This window comes from Bufo bufo, chromosome 6 (genome assembly GCF_905171765.1).
Source record: "Bufo bufo chromosome 6, aBufBuf1.1, whole genome shotgun sequence".
NCBI classification, from domain to species: domain Eukaryota; kingdom Metazoa; phylum Chordata; class Amphibia; order Anura; family Bufonidae; genus Bufo; species Bufo bufo.
This window is the reverse complement of record NC_053394.1, coordinates 100,628,384-100,653,693: the sequence shown is the minus strand read 5'-3', so window position 1 is coordinate 100,653,693 and position 25,310 is coordinate 100,628,384. Positions and strand designations below refer to the sequence as shown.

At 43.4% G+C, this 25,310-nt stretch overlaps 1 protein-coding gene across 1 annotated transcript in view; it reads right to left on the bottom strand.

The window, feature by feature from the left end:
• Nucleotides 1-25,310, bottom strand: part of REEP3 (receptor accessory protein 3) — a 189,120-nt gene that overhangs the window by 52,379 nt on the left and 111,431 nt on the right. The window contains exons 3-6 of the mRNA XM_040438869.1: nucleotides 23,062-23,138; nucleotides 17,267-17,387; nucleotides 13,746-13,859; nucleotides 1,547-1,688 (exon numbers count right to left, since the gene is read on the bottom strand). Of these exons, the coding sequence (XP_040294803.1) occupies nucleotides 1,547-1,688; nucleotides 13,746-13,859; nucleotides 17,267-17,387; nucleotides 23,062-23,138 (454 nt within the window). The remainder of the gene's footprint in view (nucleotides 1-1,546; nucleotides 1,689-13,745; nucleotides 13,860-17,266; nucleotides 17,388-23,061; nucleotides 23,139-25,310) is intronic.

The following is a 25,310-nucleotide window of genomic DNA, read 5'->3' as shown; positions in this document are numbered from 1 at the left end:
ATCCATATGAATGCTTGTTCCGGGAAATTGGCGGGTTCATCTGCCCATGTAAATGGGCCTGCAAAACAGTTTTACATGAATGCTATTTTGATTTTGCAAAACATCACAATTTGATCCTCAACGTCTCTATTTTTCTGAACAAAACTCAATTAAAGAGGACCTTTCACTTGTAAAAACAATGTGAACTAAGTATGCTGCCATGTAGAGCGGCGCCCGGGGATCTCACTGCACTTACTATTATCCCCGGGCGCCGCTCCGTTCTCCCGTTATGTCCTCCGGTACCTTTGCTCTGTAAGTTATAGTAGGCGGGTCTTCCCTTGTCCTGTGGGTGTCTCCTTCTCCTAGGCTGTAGCGCTGGCCAATCGCAGCGCACAGCTCACAGCCTGGGAGAAAAAAAACTCCCAGGCTGTGAGCGGTGCGCTGCGATTGGCCAGCGCTGAAGCCTAGGAGAAGGAGACGCCCACAGAACAAGGGAAGACACCGCCTACTATAACTTACAGAGCAAAGGTACCGGAGGGCATAACGGGAGAACGGAGCGGCGCCCGGGGATAATAGTAAGTGCAGTGAGATCCCCGGGTGCCGCTCTACATGGCAGCATACTTAGTTCTCATTGTTTTTACAAGTGAAAGGTCCTCTTTAACAGAAACACAATATGGAGCAGATTTAGGAAAACTGTCTGAAAGATAACCAGTCTTTCTTGTCCACAGCAACCAATCACAGCGCACATTTCATTTCCTAAAATGCTGTGGTAAAATGAAGCTGCGCTGTGACTGGTTGCTAAGTGCCACAAGGACAGGTTCATTCATCCACCCCTGTGTCTGCATACATAGCATACGATGAATAGCTAAAATCAAATAGCTCCTTAAAGGGGTTGTCTCATGAAGACAACTTATCCCCTGTCCACAGGATGGAGATAAGCATCTGATCGGCAAGGGTCCCACTAGGGCCCCTAACAATCACAAAACAGGGGGGCACATTCTCCCCCAACTGCATGCTCTATGAGGCCCTATGAGGCTGCTGGAGATAGCTGAGCACTTGCCATAGAGTTGCATGCGTGTCTGCTGTCCATTAAAACGGGGAGCACAGGCCCCCTGTTCTCTTGATTAGTGGGTCGCAGTAGGACTCCCACTGATTGGACACTTATCTTGTGGATGGGGGATAGGTCGTCTTCATGGGACGACCCCTACAAAAATCAAACTGGTATAGCAACCAATCAGATTCCACCTTTCATTTTTTACAGTTACTTTGGGAAAATAAAAGTGGAATCTGATTGGTTGCTATGGGCAACTAAGCCAGTTCTACTTTACACCAGTTTGATAAATCTCCCCCAATGTGTGCATATGCATACCGGCCACGCATATGACGAAAGGATTGTTGGGCACAAGGACAAATTCGGCACGTGGGCCGGGACGCCGTCCCACAGCATACATGATGTATCGTAAGTAGTGTTCAAACGTGATATAAGCTCCTAAGTACATATTAATAAAAAAATTATACAGGTTACATTTTTGATACAAAAATATAGAAAAAAGATGTAGCAACTTACCAGACCCTTCGGTATTTTTAGGTTTCTTTTGCGCCTCAGGTAAAGATGGGAAGAGTCTGTTGGCGGCAGTCTCATCGCCTTGTATTGCTGTCAAGTCATGCATACTGAAACTTCTTAACCGTTCTGTAATAGCCCCCTGGCCCTGGGCAAGGACACAAGGTAAAACACATTACATACAAAATCAGAATTTTTTTTCAGTATCTGCATTAAATATAATGTGAAAACAAGTCAACGAAAGTCAGCAGCGTACAATGCTTGGCGCATGGAAGTCATACTGATGGTAAGCAAAAATGGAAATTGCCTCCAATACAAGCAATGTATAATGGACGACCACAAACAAATAGAAGACATATTAGAGATTCCATAATGATATTGGGGGAGATTTATCATCTCTATACGCTAGAAAACTGGCACAAAAAAAGGGTTTGTGACTTTTAAAATGCCATTTGGGCAAAAATGTTTGCGCAAATGGAGCTTCGCTTTACCACCTCCCTTGCCACTTTCAGAACAGGAGGTGTGTGGTGAGGGTAAACTCATCATTTACGCCAGTTTCCTGGCATAAATAATGGCTGAAATCTATGCCACCTATGAGCTGGGGTAGATTAAATTCTAGAGGCGTGGATCTCTTCATACATTAAGCATATCCTCTGGCGGCACAGGGTACATCAAGACTGGCATTGAAAACGCCATTCTTTATAAATCTTCCCCCCAAGTGTTGCTTACTGCAATCTCTCGTCTGCTGCCACCTCTTAAAGGGGGTTTCCGACATTTTTTAACTGATGACCTAACACCAGTGACCCCCGCCAATCAGCTGTTTGAGAAGACACCGGCACTCTTGTGGGCACTGCGGTCTTCTTGCAGCTGAGCCTAGGCCAGTGACTTCACGTTCATCGGTCACGTGGCCTAGGCGCAGCTCAGCCCCATTGAAGTGAATAGTGCTGAGCTGCAATACCAAGCACAGACGCTATACTATGTACAGCGCTGTGCTCGGTAATTTACGAGAAGGCCACAGGACTCACAGGAGCGCCAGTACCTTCTCATACAGCTGATCAGCGGGGGTCCCGGGTGTCGGACCCCCACCAATCAGATACTGATGACCTATCCAGAGGATAGTTCATCAGAAAACCCCTTTAACCTGCACAATTATAATCTAACAGCCATCTACTAGACATATGTAACCAGTATATCTAGGGTGGCAATAATGTGATGGCCAGTAAATGATCAGATTTACCAGCAGATTACGGCTACAATTCTAAATCACGTCCGAGCAGTAGTCACTACATGTACCTCCAGCAGCACACGTGCCATTTTACAGTAAAATAAAACATTGTGGTTTATCACATCACAAGAAAAAGGAATACAAACAGTACAAAGCCAACAGAAAGCCGCTGAACGCGCTGTCACAATACATTAAGCAGGAAAACACTGCTAGGGATTTATCCATCAAAAAATAGTGCATTAAAGGGGTTGTCCACTGTATTTTAGAAAAACCACAACCATATACAGTGGCCCCTTAAGATACAATGGTCTCAGAATACAATATTTTCAACATACAGTGGTCTTTTCTGACCCATCATTAGTTGAAATTAGAGTCAACATACAATGTCTCAGACTCAGGTCCAACCAACGGTTTCACTGGTAAAACACTGGTATTGGCTTGTCTAGTAGCTCCTCTGTCCAGTACAGTGCGGTACTACATGTTCTGTACTGCGCCCTGTCTGTGCCAGGATGAGCGCGTCCTTTGGACACCCGGTGAGGCCAGCTCCATTTTATTTGTTTGGCAAACTGGACCCTGAAGAAGCTCCTGTCCTTATCATAGAAAGTGAACAAATTACAATAGTTTCAACATACAATGGTCGTCCAGTAACAAATTGATATTGTAACTTGAGGGCCTGCTGTACACTGAATTCTGAGATAGCAGAGAGTCTCCTGTTCGGGATGTCTTGGTAAGGAGTGGTTACCATGAACATCTCTCACTCTGGAGGACTTGTCTCTTCTTGCATTACACAGACAAGCCAATGATCTGACCTGGCACTGTGTAATGCTTACTTTCACCTGCGGTGGCGCCAGAGTAAAATTGAAATGTACTTTCTAATTCCAGCTGAAATGTCTCCCTCTTTTCAGATGTAATCTCAAACCAGGAGGAGAATGTGTGATCGGCTTATTGTCCATGGATCCAAAAGTGAGCAAACGGTTAAAAAATGTTTCCCCCAGTGTTCAATCAGGTTGTAGCTTTCATTTACCAAAGGAATAAAGAAATGAGAGCTGCAACCTGATCGGTTGTTATGGGCAAATCCATTACATCTCTCGTCTAGAACAATATAGAAGTAATGGTAATCTTGCTACCAACATGTCTGCTCTAGGAAAATGACAGTACTAAATAAGTGTGGGGTCTATGAAGACTCTGGCAGCCACCCAAATGGATTCATGAAATGTCTAGTTGCCTCCATCCAGGGACGGACTGGGAACTTAAAGTAGCCCTGGAAAAAAAACCTAAAAGTGGCCTCATGTCATGGGAGGTCAACTGACAGAAGACAGGGCCAGCAATACCGTAGTGAAAGACAAAATGCCGCCCTAGCAGAACCAAATACCATAGTGCAGCACAAAATACTGCCGCTCACCCTACACTGTACAGTATGAAGCTGTATCATCGTCCTGAGGATGGCAATATCATTGAATTGAAGAGGGCACCTGCGGCCTCTGGCCAGATGTATAAGTGCCTGATGTTCCTAGATAAATTAATACTGAGAGCATCAGATCTTTATGTAACTTGCTGACAGCCACCTCTGGGACCCACACCTATCTTTAGAACGGAGCCTGCAAAGTGAGGTAGAGCTCACCGTGCATCTGCCGCCGCCCTCCATTCATTCCTATCTTCGGTGCACCTATAGGAATGAGTGGAGGGTGGCTACGCATGTGCGGGGCATCCTCCTTCACTTTGCAGGCTCTGTTGTGGGTCCCAGAGGTGGGGGAACCAAACCAATCAGAATTGGGGGCATATCCTAGCAATATGTCCCCAATGTCTGAGGTGAGACAACCTCTTTAAGTTGCCCCCCTGGGCATCGGCCCAGCGGGAAATTTTCCTGTAGGGTCTATGGCCAAGCCTCCATGCCTCACAGAGTATTTATTAAAAAATATAAAGATTATGATAAAGTATGAATAATGCTCAACTTTTTAGCTACAATATGTTTGAAAAATCTCCTGCCATAGTCGGTACTTTCACACTTGCGGCAGGACGGATCCGACATGCTGTTCACCATGTCGGATCCGTCCTTCCGCTATTTCGCTGTGCCGCCGGACCGCCGCTCCGTCCCCATTGACTATAATGGGGATGGGGGCGGAGCTCCGGCGCAGCACGGCAGTGCACGGCGAAAGCCGCCGGACTAAAAAGTCGGACATGCAGGACTTTTTAGTCCTGGCGGCTTTCGCCGTGCACCGCCGGAGCTCCGCCCCCATCCCCATTATAGTCAATGGGGACGGAGCGGCGGTCCGGCGGCAAGGCGAAATAGCGGAAGGATGGATCCGACATGGTGAACAGCATGTCGGATCCGTCCTGACGCGAGTGTGAAAGTACCAATACGGACTTCTGTTGGGGAAATTTTTGGGGTGCAGATTCTGTGCACAATTCTGGCCTAGGCCCCGTGGTGTATGCTCCCCATGGTTTTCTATGGGAGTCTTTGCCCCCTTTCATTTGACCGAGGATTGTTTCCGCACAGTTTTTCCAGACCACTGCGAAAATGGACATGAGTGGTTACCTTGTGGGCACCCTCGGAGGCGTCGGTGGGAGTCTGCTGGTGGTTTAGCACTATTCATTGTGGCTAAACTAAAAGCAGGTCCTTGGCATGCAAAATGAAAAACTGTAGCAGAAGATTGATGGATTTTGACACTGTCATAATTTTCCGTGTCATCGATCATACCCTTAGGGGCGGAATAAGTTAGAAATTGTAGTCGACTACACCTTTCAATTCACAAAAAAAAAAGGTATGCTGATGCATACTGACCACTATTTTGGCTTACATCTGGTCCACCACAGGCTATGGATACATTCAGTCTATAGGCTTGGGCCACAACCTGTACATGCTGGACATACACCAAATGTGGTGCGGACAGAATAAAAATGGATGACATTAGCTGTGGATACATTCGGTCTATAGGCTTGGAGCATGCTTTATACATGCTGGACATACATGCACCAAATGTGGTGCGGACAGAATAAAAATTGATGATATTAGCTTTGGATACATTCGGTCTATAGCAGTGGTTGTGAACCTATGGCACGGATGCTATAGGCGGCACTCAGAACCCTCTCTGTGGGCACCCGCACCCTGGAAAAAGTCTATGGTGTACCAATATGCCTTAGACTTTTCCTGCCATTCATCAGCGCAGGGTGCACAAGCAGCACATTGAATGCAGGCAGGCTGTTATAGATACATGATATACTATATGTCACAAGACGCGGTATGGGTGGGAAAGGGGAAAGGAACTAAGCCTGGAAACTAGGGTAAAGGAGAAGGTCACCTTCTAGAACAACCCTAATCCAAGTCCTGACTAACTATCAGTATGAACTGACCTCTATGGTTGGAAAGTTCATACACAGGAACCTAGAGCCCTAACACACCCTGTAGGGCCTTGGTATAATGACAGGGCTTGAGACAACCTATTTCTCCACCACAAGGATGAACAGGAGTCTCCCTCAGGCCTAGATACAAAAGACAGGGAAATACAACAAACAAAATACAAAAAGGGAAGACGACACTTAAACTTCACGTGGAGCAAAGGCAGCGCCAGGAGCTCAACTGAGATCCAACAACCAGCAAGCCAAGAGTCCAGAAATTGAAGCTATAAACCGCTATAAACCGCACCCCCAAAATGGGTAAGCAGTAATAAATAGGGGAAGTTAAATGACCAAACCAACAACACCTGCCAGAGGTGTGGTCATTACCAAAACAACACTGACACAAATGATCTACAAGAGACCATTCAGATGTTGCCATTCTCTCTGATCTCCTTACACCTGTCACGGGAGTGTCCGTGACACTATATTGGTATTCAGGGTAACTTGCCGTGTTGGCACTTTGCGATAAATAAGTGGGTTTTGGGTTGCAGTTTGGGCACTCAGTCGCTAAAAGATTCACCATCACTGGTCTATAGGCTTGGAGCACGCCTTGTACACACTAGACATATATACACCAAATGTGGTGCGGACAGAATATAAATTGAGGCTTTGGATACATTCAACTAAATGATCTGCTGGTAACACAGCCATATATTTTAGTGTCTAGGACTTTGTTTTACGCTGTTCCAACATAATGACTGAATTACAGTAGGTATGGCGATTTTCTTTTATGGGACTATAATACATGACAAGACCTCGCGGCTGGCTTTGCTACTTTCAATGTCATGCTTGCCTCAATGTTCTTGAATGAGCTAGATTATAGATAATACAGGACACAGAACACAAACAAATTAAGCTAAATGATTAATTTACATTCTGAGTCCGGTAACATGCTGCACAATATACAGTGACAGCTGCAGATGTAGCATGATGGGAGTGTGGGGGGGGGGGGGGGGGGTGCAAATAACCCCTGTAATAGACTTAAGTGATGCGGAGAGAGAACGCGGGATGTTGTTTTTTACAGACTGCACCACTGAAATGGTCATTGAGGGCAGATGTTTTGTTTTCTATTAGCTTTCAGGTATACTTAGAAAATTATTCATCTGAGGATGCCTGATTCTAGCTTGTGCATACAGCTATGAACCCATTGGTTTAATAAGTGATGCAAATTGCAGAAAATTTCATGTGTGATCATTATTACCTTTCACAAAGAGCTGCGAGTCATTTCAGAAAGCTACGGAACTTTCCAAAGCTAAAAGTCTGCATTATACTAAAATCCTCATAGCGTTTTAGCTAAAAACAACTAGTTGATTAAAAGAATATTAATAAACTCTCTCCGCTCTCCTGGTGAATACTCTGCCCTCGAGACTTGGACAATTGAGTAAATTCTAGGTTATGCATAAAAAAAAATAAAGTACACTAGCGGAAAATTACAAAAAAAAAAATAAAAAAAAAAAAATGGAAAACTCAATGCAGTTGAGCTGAGATTGACAAAGTATAAACTAGTCAATGATCACACAGCTAAGGTGGTGCCTATGGTGCTTATGTTGGGTTCTTCAGCAGGGTATAAGATGAGGCAGGGTCACATTCTGCCACTCTGGCATGGTAATGGTCATACAGATGCTGGATATCCTCCTGCAGGATGTCATTCCAAGCTCTTTCAACTTGGAACCGTAGTTCAGCCAAAGTGGTTGTTGGCTGCTGTGCATCGGAGATCCACCACCCCATCCAGTTCCAGATAGGGTGGAAAACTGGTGATCATGCTGGCCAGGGAGCTGGATACCCTGAAGAGCATGTTGTGTGGTGCGGGCAGTGAGTGGACGAGCGTTATCTTGTTGGAACACCACTTCTCCTAACTGAGACAAAAAGGCAGCATGTCTGGTTCCACGATGTCCTAGACATATTGAAGGTTGGGAAACCTATATATAGCCCAAAATCAAAGTCCAGGACCCACACCTGACCCTGTCATGAGAACCAACAAAAGATGATGGGTCACTTAAAGTACAAAAGCACATGGAGAACTGGAGTAATCACAAAATAACATAATTTTTATTGGACTGGTGGTGGTCGGGTGCGGTGTTCAAGCTTGGTTGGTCAGTATTTGCTATGTGCTTATGATATTTTGTTGCTCCTCTGCTCTAGTCACTTTTTGTGGTGTGTTACATCACCCACAGGGCAATGTGCCTGTTTCATGTATCTGTAGATGAATTTTGTTATTATGTACTATTGAGCCATAGTTGTTTGGTTTAACCAACTTTTTTACTAGTGGCCAACAACGAATATTGCACTTGCATTTTTTTTCAATATACACCGACAGCCCACCATCGGTCCTCCTGGTTTTTAATGTTTTAAAAGTTTTGTGGCTTGTGTCAATTATTTATTGTGGTTTGTGTCAATCATGTGATTTTTTTAATAAAAATTATGTTATTTTGTGATTACTTCGGTTCTACATGTGCTTTTGTACTTTAAGTGACCCATCATCTTCTGTTGGTTCTCATCATATTGAAGGTTGGTCAATGTTCCCTCCATGAATACCAGAAGGGAACAGCTATGGAAGCTAATGGCAGCCCACACAATTTATAGAAAATATCAGAGATGGCCTCAACTACTACGCACCAACGCAAATATACGTATAGCTTTTTGCAAATGTTTTGTTGTACTTTTATTATATTTATAGACTATATACACAAAACTATAAAAGAACAGAATTTAAAGTTCATCAGCAATAATTTTACTCAACATTCCATAAAAAATAAGACACTGAAGACATTGTGAAGGCATTGTGAAGGCATTGTGGACAACAGTTCCTGCAATACCAAACACAATCCATGGACAAGAATGGCGCTGCTTAAAACAAGCAGACCTCTTTTTTGGGGATTCTCATACAACCTCTTTAAATAATGCTTTCCCTTTCTACAGGTTGTGTGTAGAACTACAGCTCAGCTCCATTCGATTCAATGGAGTCGAGGTGCAAAACTAGACAAAAGCCATGGAGATGTGCGGCGCTACTTCTGGAAGAAAGCAGCCATGCTCTTCTAATCCTACACAACTAGCATGTTTAGCTAAAGCTGTATGCTAGAAAGCAGCAAACAACATTTTTATTCAAATTCAGCCTTGTGATTATATTCAATTAATTAAGCATCAGTGGGCGAGGTAGAAAATAACAGGCTGCCACCTGACATTTAGAGTCCAATTTCTGTAATTTGCAAACAAATGAGTCATTTCCAATTACAAGGTGTCTGAGTTCCGCATGTAATGCTATACAATCCATGAGGGTGCTGCTTTTCTTCTGGCTACTGTACTGACTCTTACATTGAAATGATCAATATTCTATCACCTTTTGCTCGATATGGTTGTATCCTTCTCCCCGGAGGTTTATCATTGTATGATTGCGAATTTAAAGGGAATTTCCAGTAGAAAAAAAAAAAAAAGGATCTTGGACGGCCATGACCTGGTTAAAGAAAATAACCTAGCTTATGCTCACCTCCTCGAGCCCATGGCTGCCGCTGTTCTGACAGCATCCATGCTGAGCTCCACGTCTTACTTCTGTCTCAACACAGCAGGAAATGGTTCTGTCTACTGGAATACTCCTTTAAAGGGGTTGTCCGGGCTTTTACCATTGATGAGCTATCCTCAGGATAGGTCATCAATATCAGATCGACAGGGGTCCTGCACCCAGCACTCCCTCTGATCAGCTGTACGAGAAGACAACGCGAGCAGTGCGCACGTGCCGTCTCCCTTCTTGCTGCTATGTCTATGGCAAAGACCACAGACAACATTGGAGAGCAGGAAGAGAGAAGGGAAATGGCACGTGCACACTGCACGCGCCGTCCTCTCATACAGCTGATCGGCAGGGGTGCTGGGTGTCGGACCCCCGCTGATCTGCTATTGATGGCCTATACTGAGGATAAGTCATCAATAGTAAAAGCCCAGGCAACCCTTTAAGGGTAAGGGAAAGTAGTATATCGAAATGGGTCACGTGTGCATCTGGTTCATTTGTGGCATTTTATCTTGGGGGATCGGTTCTACCAAAATCCACCAAGGAAATCCAACCTGCAAGAAGAGTCCAAACAAAGTATAAGCTGTTTCATTAGTAGCACATAAACCAAAAATAAGGTTTTAGCGCACAGGCCTTTCTCAGACTGTATACAGCAACATTTCAGCACAGGCAGTATACAGCTTGAGAAAAGCCTGAAACAGAAACGTTTACAGCTCGCAGGCCTGTGTGCTACACATAAAGCAGCTTATACCTCATTTGGTGGTGCTTTGAAAATGGCAAGTAAGAATGAAGAGGACCCGTCAACTTTCCTGATGTGTTTTAGTAACTTGCATTCCCCCGTGTAAAAATGTCTCTGGAGCATCTATTCTTCTGACTCCATGTTGTGCCATGCTTTTATTATTCCTTCTAGAAGTTATGAATGAATTGCTAGCAGCAATAAATGTCTAGCCAGTTCGGGGTGTGTCCCTTCACAGTGTGACATTATCCAATCAATGCTGACAGTCAGGCTCTGCAAAGACACATCCCAAACTGGTAACACCCAGCTGGACCTGTATTGCAAGCTACTAGCAATGCATTCATGAGGCAGCTCCATTACTGCTGTGGCTAGTGGACAAGGAATTACTAGGGTGCACCAGGGCTAGTCATCTGGACAGGGTGGCCCCTTTCAGGGCAAGCGCTCTGTTTGTTCTGGAACCTAAACCAAGGGATTAGGCCAAATATAGCATTGACCTTATGCTATATACCCCCGTTCTGAATGTGAGGCTCCCAGATAAATTATCCCATGTGTAGGAAAGCACAAGGGGCCGTCATTGACGGAAGATATGTGTCACCGAGGTTCCTGGCCTCGGTGAGGTAAGAGCCGGTAATTTTAAGTGTCAGCAGCAGCTAGTGCTGACTGACACTTTTGGTTATTTAGTGTGGCTGTAAAGCCGATCCGGGCCGGCTCTTACTGGGAGCAGCCAAAGTGTTGGGTGGGTGGCTGTTCCCCACGCTCCAGGCCGGGTTTTGCCTGGAATATAAAAACCCAGCCAGCAGTCTCAGCTGTGTGGATTATCCTCCATCTGACAAGGAAGCTGTGGAGACTCTGTTTTTTGAGATCTAAGGATGTGTGCCGTGCTAAAGGGCTGAGAGCTGCATTGCTGGGAAGCAGGCCCCTAGGTGAATGTTTTTTGTTCTGTGGACTTGCCCTGATGTTAATGAACACCAAGACGGCGAACTGTCATTTTGTTTGTGTGAATAAACACTGCACTGTTTAAGTTAAAGACTTTGTTTTTGCCTTTGTACTGCGTCCGCTAATCTGCCTACCAGAGCGAATCACCACACGTTATCATCAATTTAGCCGTTTTGGACCATTTATGATTACATTTTTGCTAGGATTTTACGGAATATCTTTTAAAAGCTATATTTTAGAGGCCACAATCAATGATAGTCCTACCCTAATGAAGCTGCAGCCTTGTTTGAACGCTGTATGTTAAAGAGTGGCACATACATAGTGCAAAATGGCTGCCAATACCATTAATCAGGCTGAAAAACCCTTACTGTACATCAAGCCCGTGGTTGCTTTCAACTTACAAGCCCGACCGGATTTAGCCAATGGACCAACTGCAGCCAACATAATAAATAATAAGATTAAAAAGGTTATGTAGCAATTAAATTAGCTGTCATTAAGTCTTTCCAATAACCAATTTCAAATACGCAAAACAAAAGCAAACATGGTTTTAGATTTCCGGGAGAAGCTGAGGTGAAATGATTTGCTATGTACTGTTAATTGCTTCTTCAGTCATGTTTCAGTGGATATTATAATGAGTACATACTGACCCATAATATATATATATATATATATATATATATATATATATATATATATATATATAACATGTACAGTAATCTGTAATTTTAGTAAGCTACCTCTAGTACGAATGTTAAACCATGTTACAATAGACTGGTGTAAGCGGGTATGCCATGCTGGAGCTGGTGACTATTTACCTTCACTTGATAGATGGAGAACAGTAGATAGATTGTTCATTGAATATTAGCCAAGGACAGCAAAATGAGAAAAGAGAGAAAGAAGTCATTTAATAAGGGATATCTCCCATATCAGCTACTGAATCCACAAAACTTTCTCCTTCAAGCTGTGCAGATGACCATCCTACTTCACCAATGGGTGGACACCTGTTGGACGCCTCTGTGGCTTCTCCATGCCTTTTATGAATGGACTGCCCCATCGCAAACAGGAACCATGACTTTTTTGTTTCCGCATGCTCCTATCTTCTTTTTCCAGTATAACTCATGGTTTGATTGGTTGTGCCTTTAATATTTACTATGTCACCAACCAATACACCCACCTCTAAAGCTAGCCATAAACATTACGTAGCTCAGTCAAGCATGCATGTGTGAAGAGGGGAAAAAGATGCTGCCAGAACTTTCTAGCAGAGGCTCATTTCCCGAAGACCAAAAGGATCGGGCAGTTGAAAGCCAACTGGCCAACCTTTTTCTCCCCCAACATCTACAGCAAGACCATTAGGTGGTGCTTGACGAAATCGGCAGGTTTAGCACTTCTCTAAAGTGTTTCGCCAGCCTAATGCTCTTTATTCATATTAATTCCACCACAATCTGTTCAGAGAACACATTTATTTTTAAAGTTTTAATTTTAAATTTAAAATAAATTTAGGGTTATAGATAAAACGACAGTAAATATCAAATATAAAGTGGTCTCCTATAGTAGGCTTTCAGCAGAAAACATTGGCACATCTCCCTGCTTCCTTCCATCTTATGGTGGTGACTGACTGCAGTGGAGATTAGCTATATGCATGTTAAACCATAATGAACTCCGGATCAGTTTGCACAAAGACAACCCCTGCACAGAAATCCCTCTGTGAGCCAGAAAGGAGAAACCCCTGTGCAGATGTCCCTCTGCAGCCAGCCTTGCATTGATGAATAACTGCTATGGAATACGGCATATCTCCACGTGGTAACTACAGGGGAATTACCTGGCAAGCCATAGCTTTCCCCTGAAAAAAAAAGCTGCGTGCTAGGAGTGGAATCTGCAACAACTTCTGAGGAGATCACCCCTTTAAGCATTGCAATGTACTTGTAAAGCTACTCAACTGACCAGTGTTATCATTTTATGCACTTTCATCCCAAATAAAAAGGCCTTATGAAACAGGTAGATAGAGCAGACTATTGTCGGGAGGGAAGCATTCCCAAACGCCTACTCGCGTTCTTCGGGTAATCGGCGGCAGTATTACACTGCCAGATACGAACGCTCGTTAGCAATCATCTGCCCGTGTAATAGGGCCTTAAGTTCTATCTACGGCCTGACTTTTGCATATCAGCCATAAAATGTGAATTAACTACTTGTTACATCCTATCAAAATAACAGGCGTCTCCATAAACTAAATCCAAATTGTAAAACCCAGTAACATGCTGGTCTACTTCCACATATCGGCCAGGATTCAATAAGAAAAAAAGCACAGCTAAGCAGTCTAAAAGGCTTTTACAATAAGGTAATGATCTATACAGTGTTTTACAAGAGAAAATAATAACAAACGGCGTGCTAACGAGTAATAAAGTGGAACTCTCACCTTCACGGCGGCCGTCACAGCAGCAGTAGCAGCAAGATTCAAGCCTTGCTTGCCGAAGTTCACCATGGTTTCATAGCCCTTTTCTTTGGCTTGGACAATATACTCATCAATCTCCTGTTCAGAAAACACAGGACATCTGTTGTAAGTCATGACTATTAAACATATAACACATCAGATGCAATATCAAGTTAAAAAAAAGCTCAGAGCCCCACGCATGGCAATAAATATGGCATGGGTAAATGTGGTCTTGGTTGTCCAAGTGGACAGACAACCAACTATATTTTTGATATTTTCTAATTTTATATATTTTTAAGTAACTAAATAGACCCCAGCTGTGATTAAAGGCATTATCTTAGCAAAGTGAAAGTGCAGTATTTTTGGACTATAAGATGTAATTTTTAGAAAGAAAAAATGTTGCTAAAAAGTGCCTGCGTCTTATCGTCCAAAGTCATTGGGCCAAATTTATCATTAGCTCAAGTCAGAATAATGGAGTGAAAAATTTTTGCGCAATCGCTAAAACGTGTTTTCCTATGTAAATGAATCTCTAGACAGATTTACTATTGTGACTATTTAAAAAGTCGCAAAAAAGTCGCAAAAAAATGCGCAATTTCACTCCAGTGAGGACCATGCTTATCTTATGAGACTTTTTAATAGAACATGCGACTTTTTTGTAAAGACGTGCGACTTTTGTAAAGCTGCTTACTGACAGATAAACTGCTACCATCAAACAACATTTATTACAGTCTTAAAGGGCCGATCATAAATCTCACTTGGCTAAAACGGACTTTAGCCATATGTGAAAGTGGAGTGAGCTGTCAGAGTAATGATAAATCTGGCCCATTGTGTTTATGTACTGGCCCAATGTCTTATTCATCAGCAGGGCCTCTCAGCACTATTTCAGCACTTTAGGGCTTGCTGGAGCTGAAGTGCACCTAGGCAAGCATGACGCTTTTAACAGAGAGTGCTCAGTGTCTGCAAATCTTGGGAAGCAGGGTGAGGGGGGGCTGCTATAACCACTCATATCTCTTGATTGGGAGAAGCTAGAGATATGGGACCAGATTTATCATTAGCTCAAGTCAGAATAATGGAGTGAAAAAGTCGAAAATTTTTGCGCAATCGCTTAAACTGCTCAAAAATTTGCGACTTTTTTCTGCTCTGCATTATGCTCGCCAGTTTTCTGAAAGTGGGCATATTTTCTTATGTAAATGAATCTCTAGACAGATTTACTATTGCGACTATTTAAAAAGTCGCAAAAAAGTCGCAAAAAAAGGTGCAATTTCACTCCAGTGAGGTCCATGCTTATCTTTGAGACTTTTTAATATAGCATGCGACTTTTTCATAAAGATTTGCGACTTTTGTAAAGCTGCTTACTGATCGATAAACTGCTACCGTCAAACCACATTTATTACAGTCTTAGGCCTCTTTCAGAGGGGGCGTTGCGGGAAAAGGTGCAGGTGCGTTGCGGGAACACGCGCAATTTTTCCGCGCGAGTGCAAAACATTGTAATGCATTTTGTACTCGCGTGAGAAAAATCGCGCATGTTTGGTACCCAAACCCGAACTTCTTCACAGAAGTTCGGGCTTGGGATCGGGGTTGTGTAGATTGTATTATTTTCCCTTATAACATGGTTATAAGGGAAAATAATAGCATTCTGAATACAGAATGCATAGTAAAATAGCACTGGAGGGGTTAAAAAAAAATAAAAAATTATTTAACTCACCTTAGTCCTCTTGATCGCGCAGCCCGGCATCTCCTTCTGTCTCCTTTGCTGAACAGGACCTCTGGTGAGCATTCATTGCAGGAACAGGACCTGTGGTGAAATTCACTCCGGTCATCACATGATCCATCACATGATCCATCACCATGGTTAAAAGATCATGTGATGACCGGAGTGAAGTCACCACAGGTCCTGTTCAGCAAAGGAGACAGAAGGAGATGCCGGGCTGCGCGATCAAGTGGACTAAGGTGAGTTAAATTATTATTATTATTTTTTAACTCCTCCAGCGCTATTTTACTATGCATTCTGTATTCAGAATGCTATTATTTTCCCTTATAACCATGTTATAAGGGAAAATAATAAAATAAATAATAATGATCGGGTCTCCATCCCGATCGTCTCCTAGCAACCGTGCGTGAAAATCGCACCGCATCCGCACTTGCTAGCGGATGCTTGTGATTTTCACGCAACCCCATTCACTTCTATGGGGCCTGCGTTGCGTGAAAAACGCAGAATATAGAGCATGCTGCGATTTTCACGCAACGCACAAGTGATGCGTGAAAATCACTGCTCATGTGAACAGCCCCATAGAAATTAATGGGTCGGTATTCAGTGCGGGTGCAATGCGTTCAACTCACGCATCGCATCCACGCGGAATACTCGCCTGTGTGAAAGAGGCCTTAAAGGGCCGATCATAAATCTGACTTGGCTAAAACTGACTTTAGCCATATGTGAAAGTGGAGTGAGCTGTCAGAGTAATGATAAATCTGGCCCACGGTTCTAGTCTTGTTCGAAACCCGATACTCCTGCTTTCACTTGCAACCCGATTTCTAAAAGCTATATCTCCTGATGTGAAGATATTGTTGTGGAGATATGCGTGGTTAAACCAGTCCTCCCCCCTCGGCTGGAAAGGGGTTTAGTTTTTCTTCATATTTCTTTTTTTTCTTCTTTTTTACTTTTACAAGCACAATTCAAATTGTATTTTATTTATAATTATTGTACTCTTGAAATGTTTTATTACCTTGTGCTTTCTTGAAGAAGCTCAATCACCCCTGACTTGTGATCCAGGGAGCAAAGGGTGGCTCCAAGGTGTTTGCAGGTGTATATATATATAAATATATATGCATGTTTTTATAACTATTGTGTAATGGGACCCTACACTTCATTAATCCACCAAAGAAGGTTGAATAAGTAGAAAATATTTTTTTTCTTCTAATTTTCTGTTGTCTAAACCTGGGGTGCGTCTTATACTCAGAAAAATACGGTATATGCTACTGATGTCCAAATTCAAAGGCTTCAACCAATGTTAGCCCTGCTGATTGCTAGAATGAAGTTACATCGTCACTAGGAAAGTGTCACAATCTCCTGATGGCTCTGCTATGCCTTCTTTAGAGGATACCCGGTTGACTCATTATGGTCAGTGGCTGACCATGTGGCTGTCCAGAAAAAGTACTTACAGCAACTAAATCTGCTGCCACTTCATTCTAGTGATTACAGCAGTTGGACCAACACCAGTAACACATTGGTGGTTCATGCTTGTGATATGCCACCAATATTGAACCAATACTGATATGACACCAGAAAATGAAAATTCTCACATTTTAAATGCTTATCTGTAAAGATTGTCTTGTTAATACAACTGGAATGTTCTATTCAAGTGTTTATGGAAAAGCCACCCATATGGTTTCTGGGGTGATTCAATCATAGGTTCTTTGATTAGTACAGACCCCTGCAACAAGAAGCTATTTTTGTAGCCAGTAAATCATCTGCACGCACGTTCTGTACTCAACAGATTACAACTTACCTTTTCATTTTTAGAAAGAAGAGGATGCAAAAACTTCCGGTACAACAAGCCGGCACCTCTTGTATACGGAGATAATAACCAGATTACAAAACCAATCTTTAACTCGTAATACAAAGGAAACCTAAAAGCAACAAAAGAAGAGAATATAGAATAATCTAAGATACCACGGCCCATGCCTAACATAATACCTAGCCATCTATATTTTATAATACACAATCTTTTAAGGAAAAATGGGCTATATAAATGCACATAACAAATAAAAATGACAAATGGTTTACACAAGGAGTAAAAACAGATGAAAAATGTGATTTTCTGCACCACTGTTCAGTGTCTGGTTCTTCAAGTATCATGTAATGTGAGGTCAGTTAAGGACAGTAAGTCAGAATACAGTAAGGAGACAGAAAACATGCTGGAAATCTGAACTATGCCGCATATAGATGTGTTTTGATGGGTCTGTGAGACAGAGAGCACCATCCAATTATATGTGGCATGCTTGATGACCTTGTCTCCTAGACTGCCTGAAGATATGTGGCTGTTCTCCTAACTTGTCATACTTTCAAATTCCTCTTTCATCTCCTCTTTCTGGTCTCTTGTGGATGTGAAGACGTTGCATGTTCTGATTTAGAAAATAAAGCTAGAATAAGATAGAATCTGACCAAAAATGGTCAAATGTTCCTGTGCAAAACTGCAAAAAAAGGAATCACTGCCTGTTACTATTGGAGTCAACAATGATATATTGGTACAAGTAAGACAATAATAAATTCTTCATTTCAGTCTGGTCGTATCTGAAAATGGAACTACTCACAAATTCCATCCCCCTGTCGAGTAGTGCACTTTGCATGAACTTTGAAAGCCAAGTCAGGCATAGATGTCATGAATTAATTAATCAGAGTATCCTTTCTACGTGAATACTAACTACTCAAATACTGCACTCCAAGCTTAAAGGGAACCTGTCACCTCCAAAAACCATCCCAAGCCGCCAGCAGTGCCTGAGAGTAGCCAAGGAGCGTGTTTCCGACTATCGTTTTCTTCCTGAAGGCAGATGAAGCAAAAGCTCAGAAAACGTTCTTTTTATCCCCTGCCCGCGTGATTTTTCTAGTCATGCTTGAGGTCAAGGGGGCAGCGGCCTCCTTGCTTCAAGCAAAGATAACCACGCCCCCTTCCCTGCCCCTTCGCCGTGACTGACAGCGCTTATGCACGAGAGTTCGGCTGCCTTTGCCGAACAGCCGGCTGTCAGTCACAGGCGAAGGGGGCGTGGTTATCTGGACTTGAAGCAAGGAGGCCGCTGCCCCCTTGACTTCAAGCATGACTAGAAAATCACACGGGCAGGGGATAAAAGAAAGTTTTCTGAGCTTTTGCTTCATCTGCCTTCAGGAATAAAACGATAGTCGGAAACACGCTCCTGGCTACTCTCAGGTACTGCTGGCGGCTTGGGATGGTTTTTGGAGGTGACAAGTTTCCATTAAAGGGAACCTGTCACCTGGATTTTGGGTATAGAGATGAGGACATGGGCTGCTAGATCGCCACTAGCACATCCGCAATATCCAGTCCCCATAGCTCTGTGTGCTTTTATTGTGTCAAAAAAGAATTTTATATATTTGTAAATGAGGTTACTAACATTTCCGGAGCCCAGCCACGCCTACTGTGAAGGAGCGCCAGCTATGGGGACTGGGTATTGCGGATGTGCTAGCGGCGATCCATGTCCTCAGCTCTATACCCAAAATCCAGGTGACAGGTTCCCTTTAAGGCATTTATCACGTACCGTTACTATGGGCCTCGCAGTAACATGCAGTGGAGCAAAGAGGAGAAAATTGTCTCTGAAGCTCAAAGAGGTCAGAGGATATTTTTTTTTTCCCCAAAAAATATCTTGGCTAATTAAAACAAGAAATGTATGACTACATTATACTGCGGCTGTGCAAGTCTAATACATAACGACCACAACGTCTGTCTTAAAATGCACAAAAACGATGGCAGTCTATGTAATAGTCTTATTTAGCTGGCTGAGTTTGAGGAGATGTTCTAGACTTCATCAGAACTATTTATGCACGGCTAGAGACCTATCATAAAGAGTCGATTCAGTATACAGATTGAGCCTCCTCTGTATCATATAGAATATGTTCCCAGTGGTCACCTAGCTGTGGCGGATGGCCACAAATGATTTGGATCAAAATATATTTGCTAAGTACCTCATATTAGTTTTGTATAGTGCATATAGCACTGGTTCATATACTCTGTATTTGCAGAGTGCTGTTGCATTGTGTTTGCTTTTACTTTTGTAGTCTAAGCCATGGCAACACGCAGATGAACAATTCACTTCAAATTTAGGCACACTAAGCTTTATAACCACTAACGAGTCAATTAGTACCAAAAACAGAATCAGATCAAGTGAGGGGAAAGCAGGGACATATTTCCCTAAAGAAAATGGTATAAAGGTCCTTTCGCATACACCAAATGAATGTATAGAAGAACGCCTGTTCCTTATCAATGGTCTGTGTAAACATGGCAGCAATCCGCCTACAACGAGCATACGCTTTTTTTGTCAGCTGATCTCATCTTTTATGCAGGCCAAAAAAAAATAAGTCATCTCTTGTTGGCAGCACATCACCTGAAGTAAACATGCAAAACTGTACAGGGACTGAACACTTGCTCATCAGCAAGCAGTTTGCATTGGGAAATTTAAAATGCCCCTTTAAGCCAGCGCCGACTGATTTGTCATAGGCAATCAGTTGTCGTTGTGGCCAGGCATAAGTCCTTGTAAGAATATGACCACACCGCATGACTAACAGTGGGGTCTTCATTAATTTAATTAGTGCCACTGTAGAACATATGGCCACACGGTCCTTGAACGGTCCTCGTTTTACACCAGTCTTTGTTTCCTTAGGACAAGGCTCTGGCTTTGGCCTCATGCACACGCCGTTCCGTTTTTTGCGGTCCACAAAACACGGAAGCCGCCCGTGTGCCTTCCGCAATTTAAGGAACAGGCAGCCCATTGTAGAAATGCCTATTCTTGTCTGCAAAACGGACAAGAATTGGACATGTTATATTTTTTTTTGTGAGGCCACGTAACGGAGCAACGGATGCGGACAGCACACAGCATCTTTTGCGGCCCTATTAAAATGAATGGGTCCGCACCCGGATGCGGACCAGAACAACGGTCGTGTGTATGAGGCCTTAGTCACAAATTAGGCACACTGCACAGCTCAGTCCCTGACTAGAGTCGTTTTCATTCCACTTTTGTCTCCTTCTAGGCATAAAAGATTGTAGTAATTGTATAGGACCTGATGTTCTGGCCTCTGCCCCCGCCTGAGGATGGGGAAAACCCTCAGCCGTGCGATGACGGAAGATGGTGGTCGCTGCTTGACCAGGATGACAGAAATTGGGAGCAGGTCACCTCCTAATCACATCCCTACTTCTGACCCTGTCTCCTAGCCGTATGAGCCGACCCTGATGGTGGGAGGGCTCATACACTGGAACCTGTAATTCCTACTAGCCCTCAGGGCGGCCCTGGACTAGGAGCAGAGTAAGACGACCTGTTCCTCCTGGATACAGAGAAACAGGAGTCTAAAGTGGCCAAGCTATAAAGAAAGGGGAACAGAAACAGACATGTGGCAATGGCAGGTAAGTGCAACTAGTACCACACCTACCTGCCACAGACAAAGAGCCTGGAACCCAAGTATAAGTGCTGCTGTCCAAAAACACAAGAGACAGAGCACACACACCACACAGGAACCCAGGAAACCATACGCTGCAATAAATAAGCATAACACAAACACATCTTCATAACATCGGGTATCACATTCTCATGACATCAAACAAGATTTATGACCACAAGGGTGGCCCTCACTGGCAGATGGCATAAGGGACCAGGAGGGCACCTCCAGCTTACAAACAAGGCTGGAGTACCCCTCAGCTTCAGGTCTTCACTGAGGCTTTATAGCCCAAGTAGCCACACCCACACAGACACACCCAGTGTTCACAGACACAGAAGGGAATTAACCCTTCTCACACCAGGGAAGGGAAGACAGCCACTTAAAGGAGAAAGTGCACACAAACACACCCACCTGTTACCGCCGGCAACGGCATGCGTGGCAATCATGTCCTGAGGAACAGCCAGCAGGCCGAGACACTGCCACCACATGCACCCAACACCAGACGTTGCCACGGACAACCACAAGTGAAGGGAGGTGTCACAGTGCACACAAACACAACCTCGTGCACAACAAACAGACATACAAAGTGCATACCTACATACACACCCAACCAGGTGTAACCGCATGCACTTGACAGCAAGCTGCCTAGCACCAGGTCAGGCTGCTAAACTGCCACATACATTATGTTGCCAGCGGCAACCACAGGTGAGGCAACATACTACAGCCCTCAACCTGTGATTAACGACAAGACAAGACCGCAGGCAACTGCATGCGGTTCCAGAGTCACGACCATGACCATGGGTCGTGACACCGCCCCAGTGCCGAGCACAGAGCAAAAATTCCCATGCGCGAAAATACTGTCACACGGTCTATGAAGAGTTGCAAGACAGGGTCATTCAACACCAAAAACTGGCATAGTGCCCATCATAGAGTGCCATGGCTACATACATACTATACATCTTCTGCAGGAGAAGGAACGGTGCCACGCCATGTAAAGTATAAGTGCATAAATGGAAATGTAAGCCCATGTATAAATGACATAAAACATTGAGAGCTCTCGGTGCATGCTGGCTCCTTACTCAACATTGTGAAACACAGGTCTGGCAGGAGCGAGAACACATGAAATCAATTATGTATTAGGGCCCGCTGCCAAGTCTGTTTTTCACGTATGACGCCGGCCCCAGGAAAGACCAGGCAGGGTGTGTGTTATGTGTCCTGCACTTATGGAAACAGACGCGGGATAGAATTTCTAAACGTCAGGACGTGTCCTGGAAGGGAATACAATACATCTCTATATGTGAAAAGGGAACCCGCGAGACCTTCTTTATACAGAAAAATATTTTTTTTTAGTGGGTAACTAAAAAAAACTGAACATAAAATTCTGTTTTGTAGAATACGACTCTCCGGGGTAAACAGAGCTGTGGGGGGATCCCGATCTTTCAATGTGCAGGAAAGTTTAATCCTTTAATAACCAGGACTGAAAAGGATTTACTGCACGTGGTGGTTTACCGGTTGTAATTTTTTAGTTGTTGGACCGCCAAAATAATTTTTTGACCTTATTTACTTGATATATACGGCCTTTTATTAAAGGGGCTGTCTCACCTGGAACATTGGTGGTATATCGCTACGATATTCCACCAATGTCAGATATGAGTGCTCAAAGTTTGGCAGAGCTTGGCTATTTAGCACCGAAAATAGCCAAGCGGTGTGCTTGGCTACTTTCAGTAGTCTCATAGAAATGAATGGAGAGCACACTGTGCAAGCGCAGCCACCACTCCATTCACTTCTATGGTACTGCAGGAAATAGCCAAGTTTGGCTATTTTTTCGGCAATCCCATAGAAATGAATGGAGAGCGGCCGTTCATGAGCGGTGCACTCTCATTCCCTTTGTGAACTTCATTCGAGAGATGGCGTCCTAGCGATATGGCACCAATGTTCCAGGTTAGACAACCCCATTAATATGTTTTAAGTGGTTTTTTTTTTCTTTTTCAGTTTGGTTTAGGGAAAACTGCGAGAAAAAAAGTCATATTTTTTTCAATTTACTGCTCGTTATTCTTTAAATACACAAACTGACACCAAAATAAATTATTAAAATGGCTTCCATATTTTGTGTCTGTCGTTTTGTAGGCAATTATGGGAACTTACCAGGATATTGTTAAATCTGCTATGGTTTCTGTCACAGTGTAAAGGGCAAAAACAATCCAATACATCATCCACCGTACCTAGAAAACAAGGAAACAGACACATATTACGTTTCTGTGCTGTACTGAATGATAAGTGCTCGAGTCCATGTTCTCAAATAACACATTGAGGTCATCATAATGGATGAACATTATGGGGGAGACTTTTCAAAAGTGGAGTGAAGCAAAACTGGCTATGGCTACATGCACAAGACCGTATGTGTTTTGTGGTCCGCAAATTGCGGATCCGCAAAAAAAACGGATAACATCCGTATGCCATCCGTTTTTTTTGCGGATCTATTGTAACAATGCCTAAAACGGACAAGAATAGGACATGTTCTATTTTTTTTTGCGGGGCTACGGAACGGACATACTGATGGAGACAGCACACGGTGTGCTGTCCGCAATTTTTGCGGACCCATTGAAATGAACGGGTCCACATCCTATACGCAAAAAAAAACAGAACGGACACGGAAACAAAATACGTTTGCGTGCATGAGGCCTTAGGCTACGTTAACATCTCAGTTGAACGTTTCCAGCTGAGAACAGCCTACCGGCGTTGACCGGATGCGGCATTGCCAGATTCAACGGATCGCCACCGAATCCCCATTGACTGTAATGAGGTCCGGTGGTGATCCGGCTGCTTTCCGGCATAAATGCAGGGTTTGCAAGCATTTGTGCAGGATCAGGTAACTGGATCTGCTCGACGGAGATGTGAACGAGGCCTAAGTTGCCTATAGCAACCAATCAGATCCCGCTGTTTATTTTTCAGAGATCTATTGGAAAATGAAAGGTGGAATCTGATTGGTTGCTATGGGCAACTACGCCAGTTTTCCTTTACACCAGATTTGATAAATCTCCCCCTATTACTGTAGAGGAAGGCACATTCTTTTGCTTATAAAATGACTCACAAACATGAGCTTTTCTTGGTGTCTTAAAGGAGTTTTTTTTACCTTCGTGGATGTTTTCTACCGAATCCACAGCATGGCTGGACCTGCCACGGTAATCATACCTACCTGATCCCCAACGCTGGGTTCCAGCTCTATCGCCGTCCTCCAGCTCTCCAGGTCCCATGTCTCATCGCATCAGCATCCAGTTTGAGACCAGGTCAGGTGAACTCTGCAGCCAATGACTGGCCGCAGCTCACGTGTCACCCATGCTTCATTAGACCCAGTGACATGACGCATGGGTGACACGTCACCGCTGCAGTCAGTTGACGTGGTCCAAGGTCAAACTGGATGTTGACGCGTAGAGATGTGGAACTTGCAGAGCCGGCGGTCAGTGACTAAGGCAGAACCCAGCATCAGGGATCAGGTAATTCTGAGTACCACTGCAGTTCCGGCTACACTGTGAGGTCAGTAGAAAACATTCACACAGGTGAACAACCCTTTTAAAATGGGGATTCTTTTAAAGAGGCTCTGTCACCAGGATCAACCCTATTAAACCTGGCATACTGCCTGGTAGGGCTCATCACGCTGATTAAAACTATATTTTTCTTTTGTCTGTATGCTAAACAGCTGCAGAGATATTTGCATTTTATTCATATACAAATTAGCAATTGGAGCACCAAGTGGCGGAGCTGAATCCTTGGAGCACTGCTTTGTAACAGCTCCTGCGCTCTGCACACTCCTCCCTCCACTTGATTGACAGGGCTAGACATCAGCATGCTGAGGGCAGAGCTACAGTAGATGCAGTGTATAATTAGGACTGCACGATATGGGAATTTTGTGCGATTGCGATTAGGGCCCTAAAAATTGCGATAACGATATGCTATGCAATATTTTAAAAGGGAATTGTGCTAGAGGTCTATTTGCTTGGATTTTCAAGGCAAAAGCACACACAAATTACTGATAATGCTGAAATGTAGTTATGCTCAACTCAAGAACTGAAATGGACAGTGTTTTTCAAAATAAAACATCTTTTAATAAAGTAAATAACATATTTGCATTACTGCAAAAGTACAAAATACAAAACTTGTCATTTTCTTAATAGCACTGCACAGAACAGATAAATAAAATAAAATAGAATAGATGAACATGTGTTCATTAAAATAAGATTTTCCGAACACTGAACAAACAGGAGCTTTTTAAAGAACACCATAGTCAGCAGCAGCAATATAAGGTAATATACCATATTTTTCGCCCCATAAGACGCACCTAGGTTTTTGAGGAGGAAAATAAGAAAAAATAATTTTTGAACCAAATGGTGTGCTTT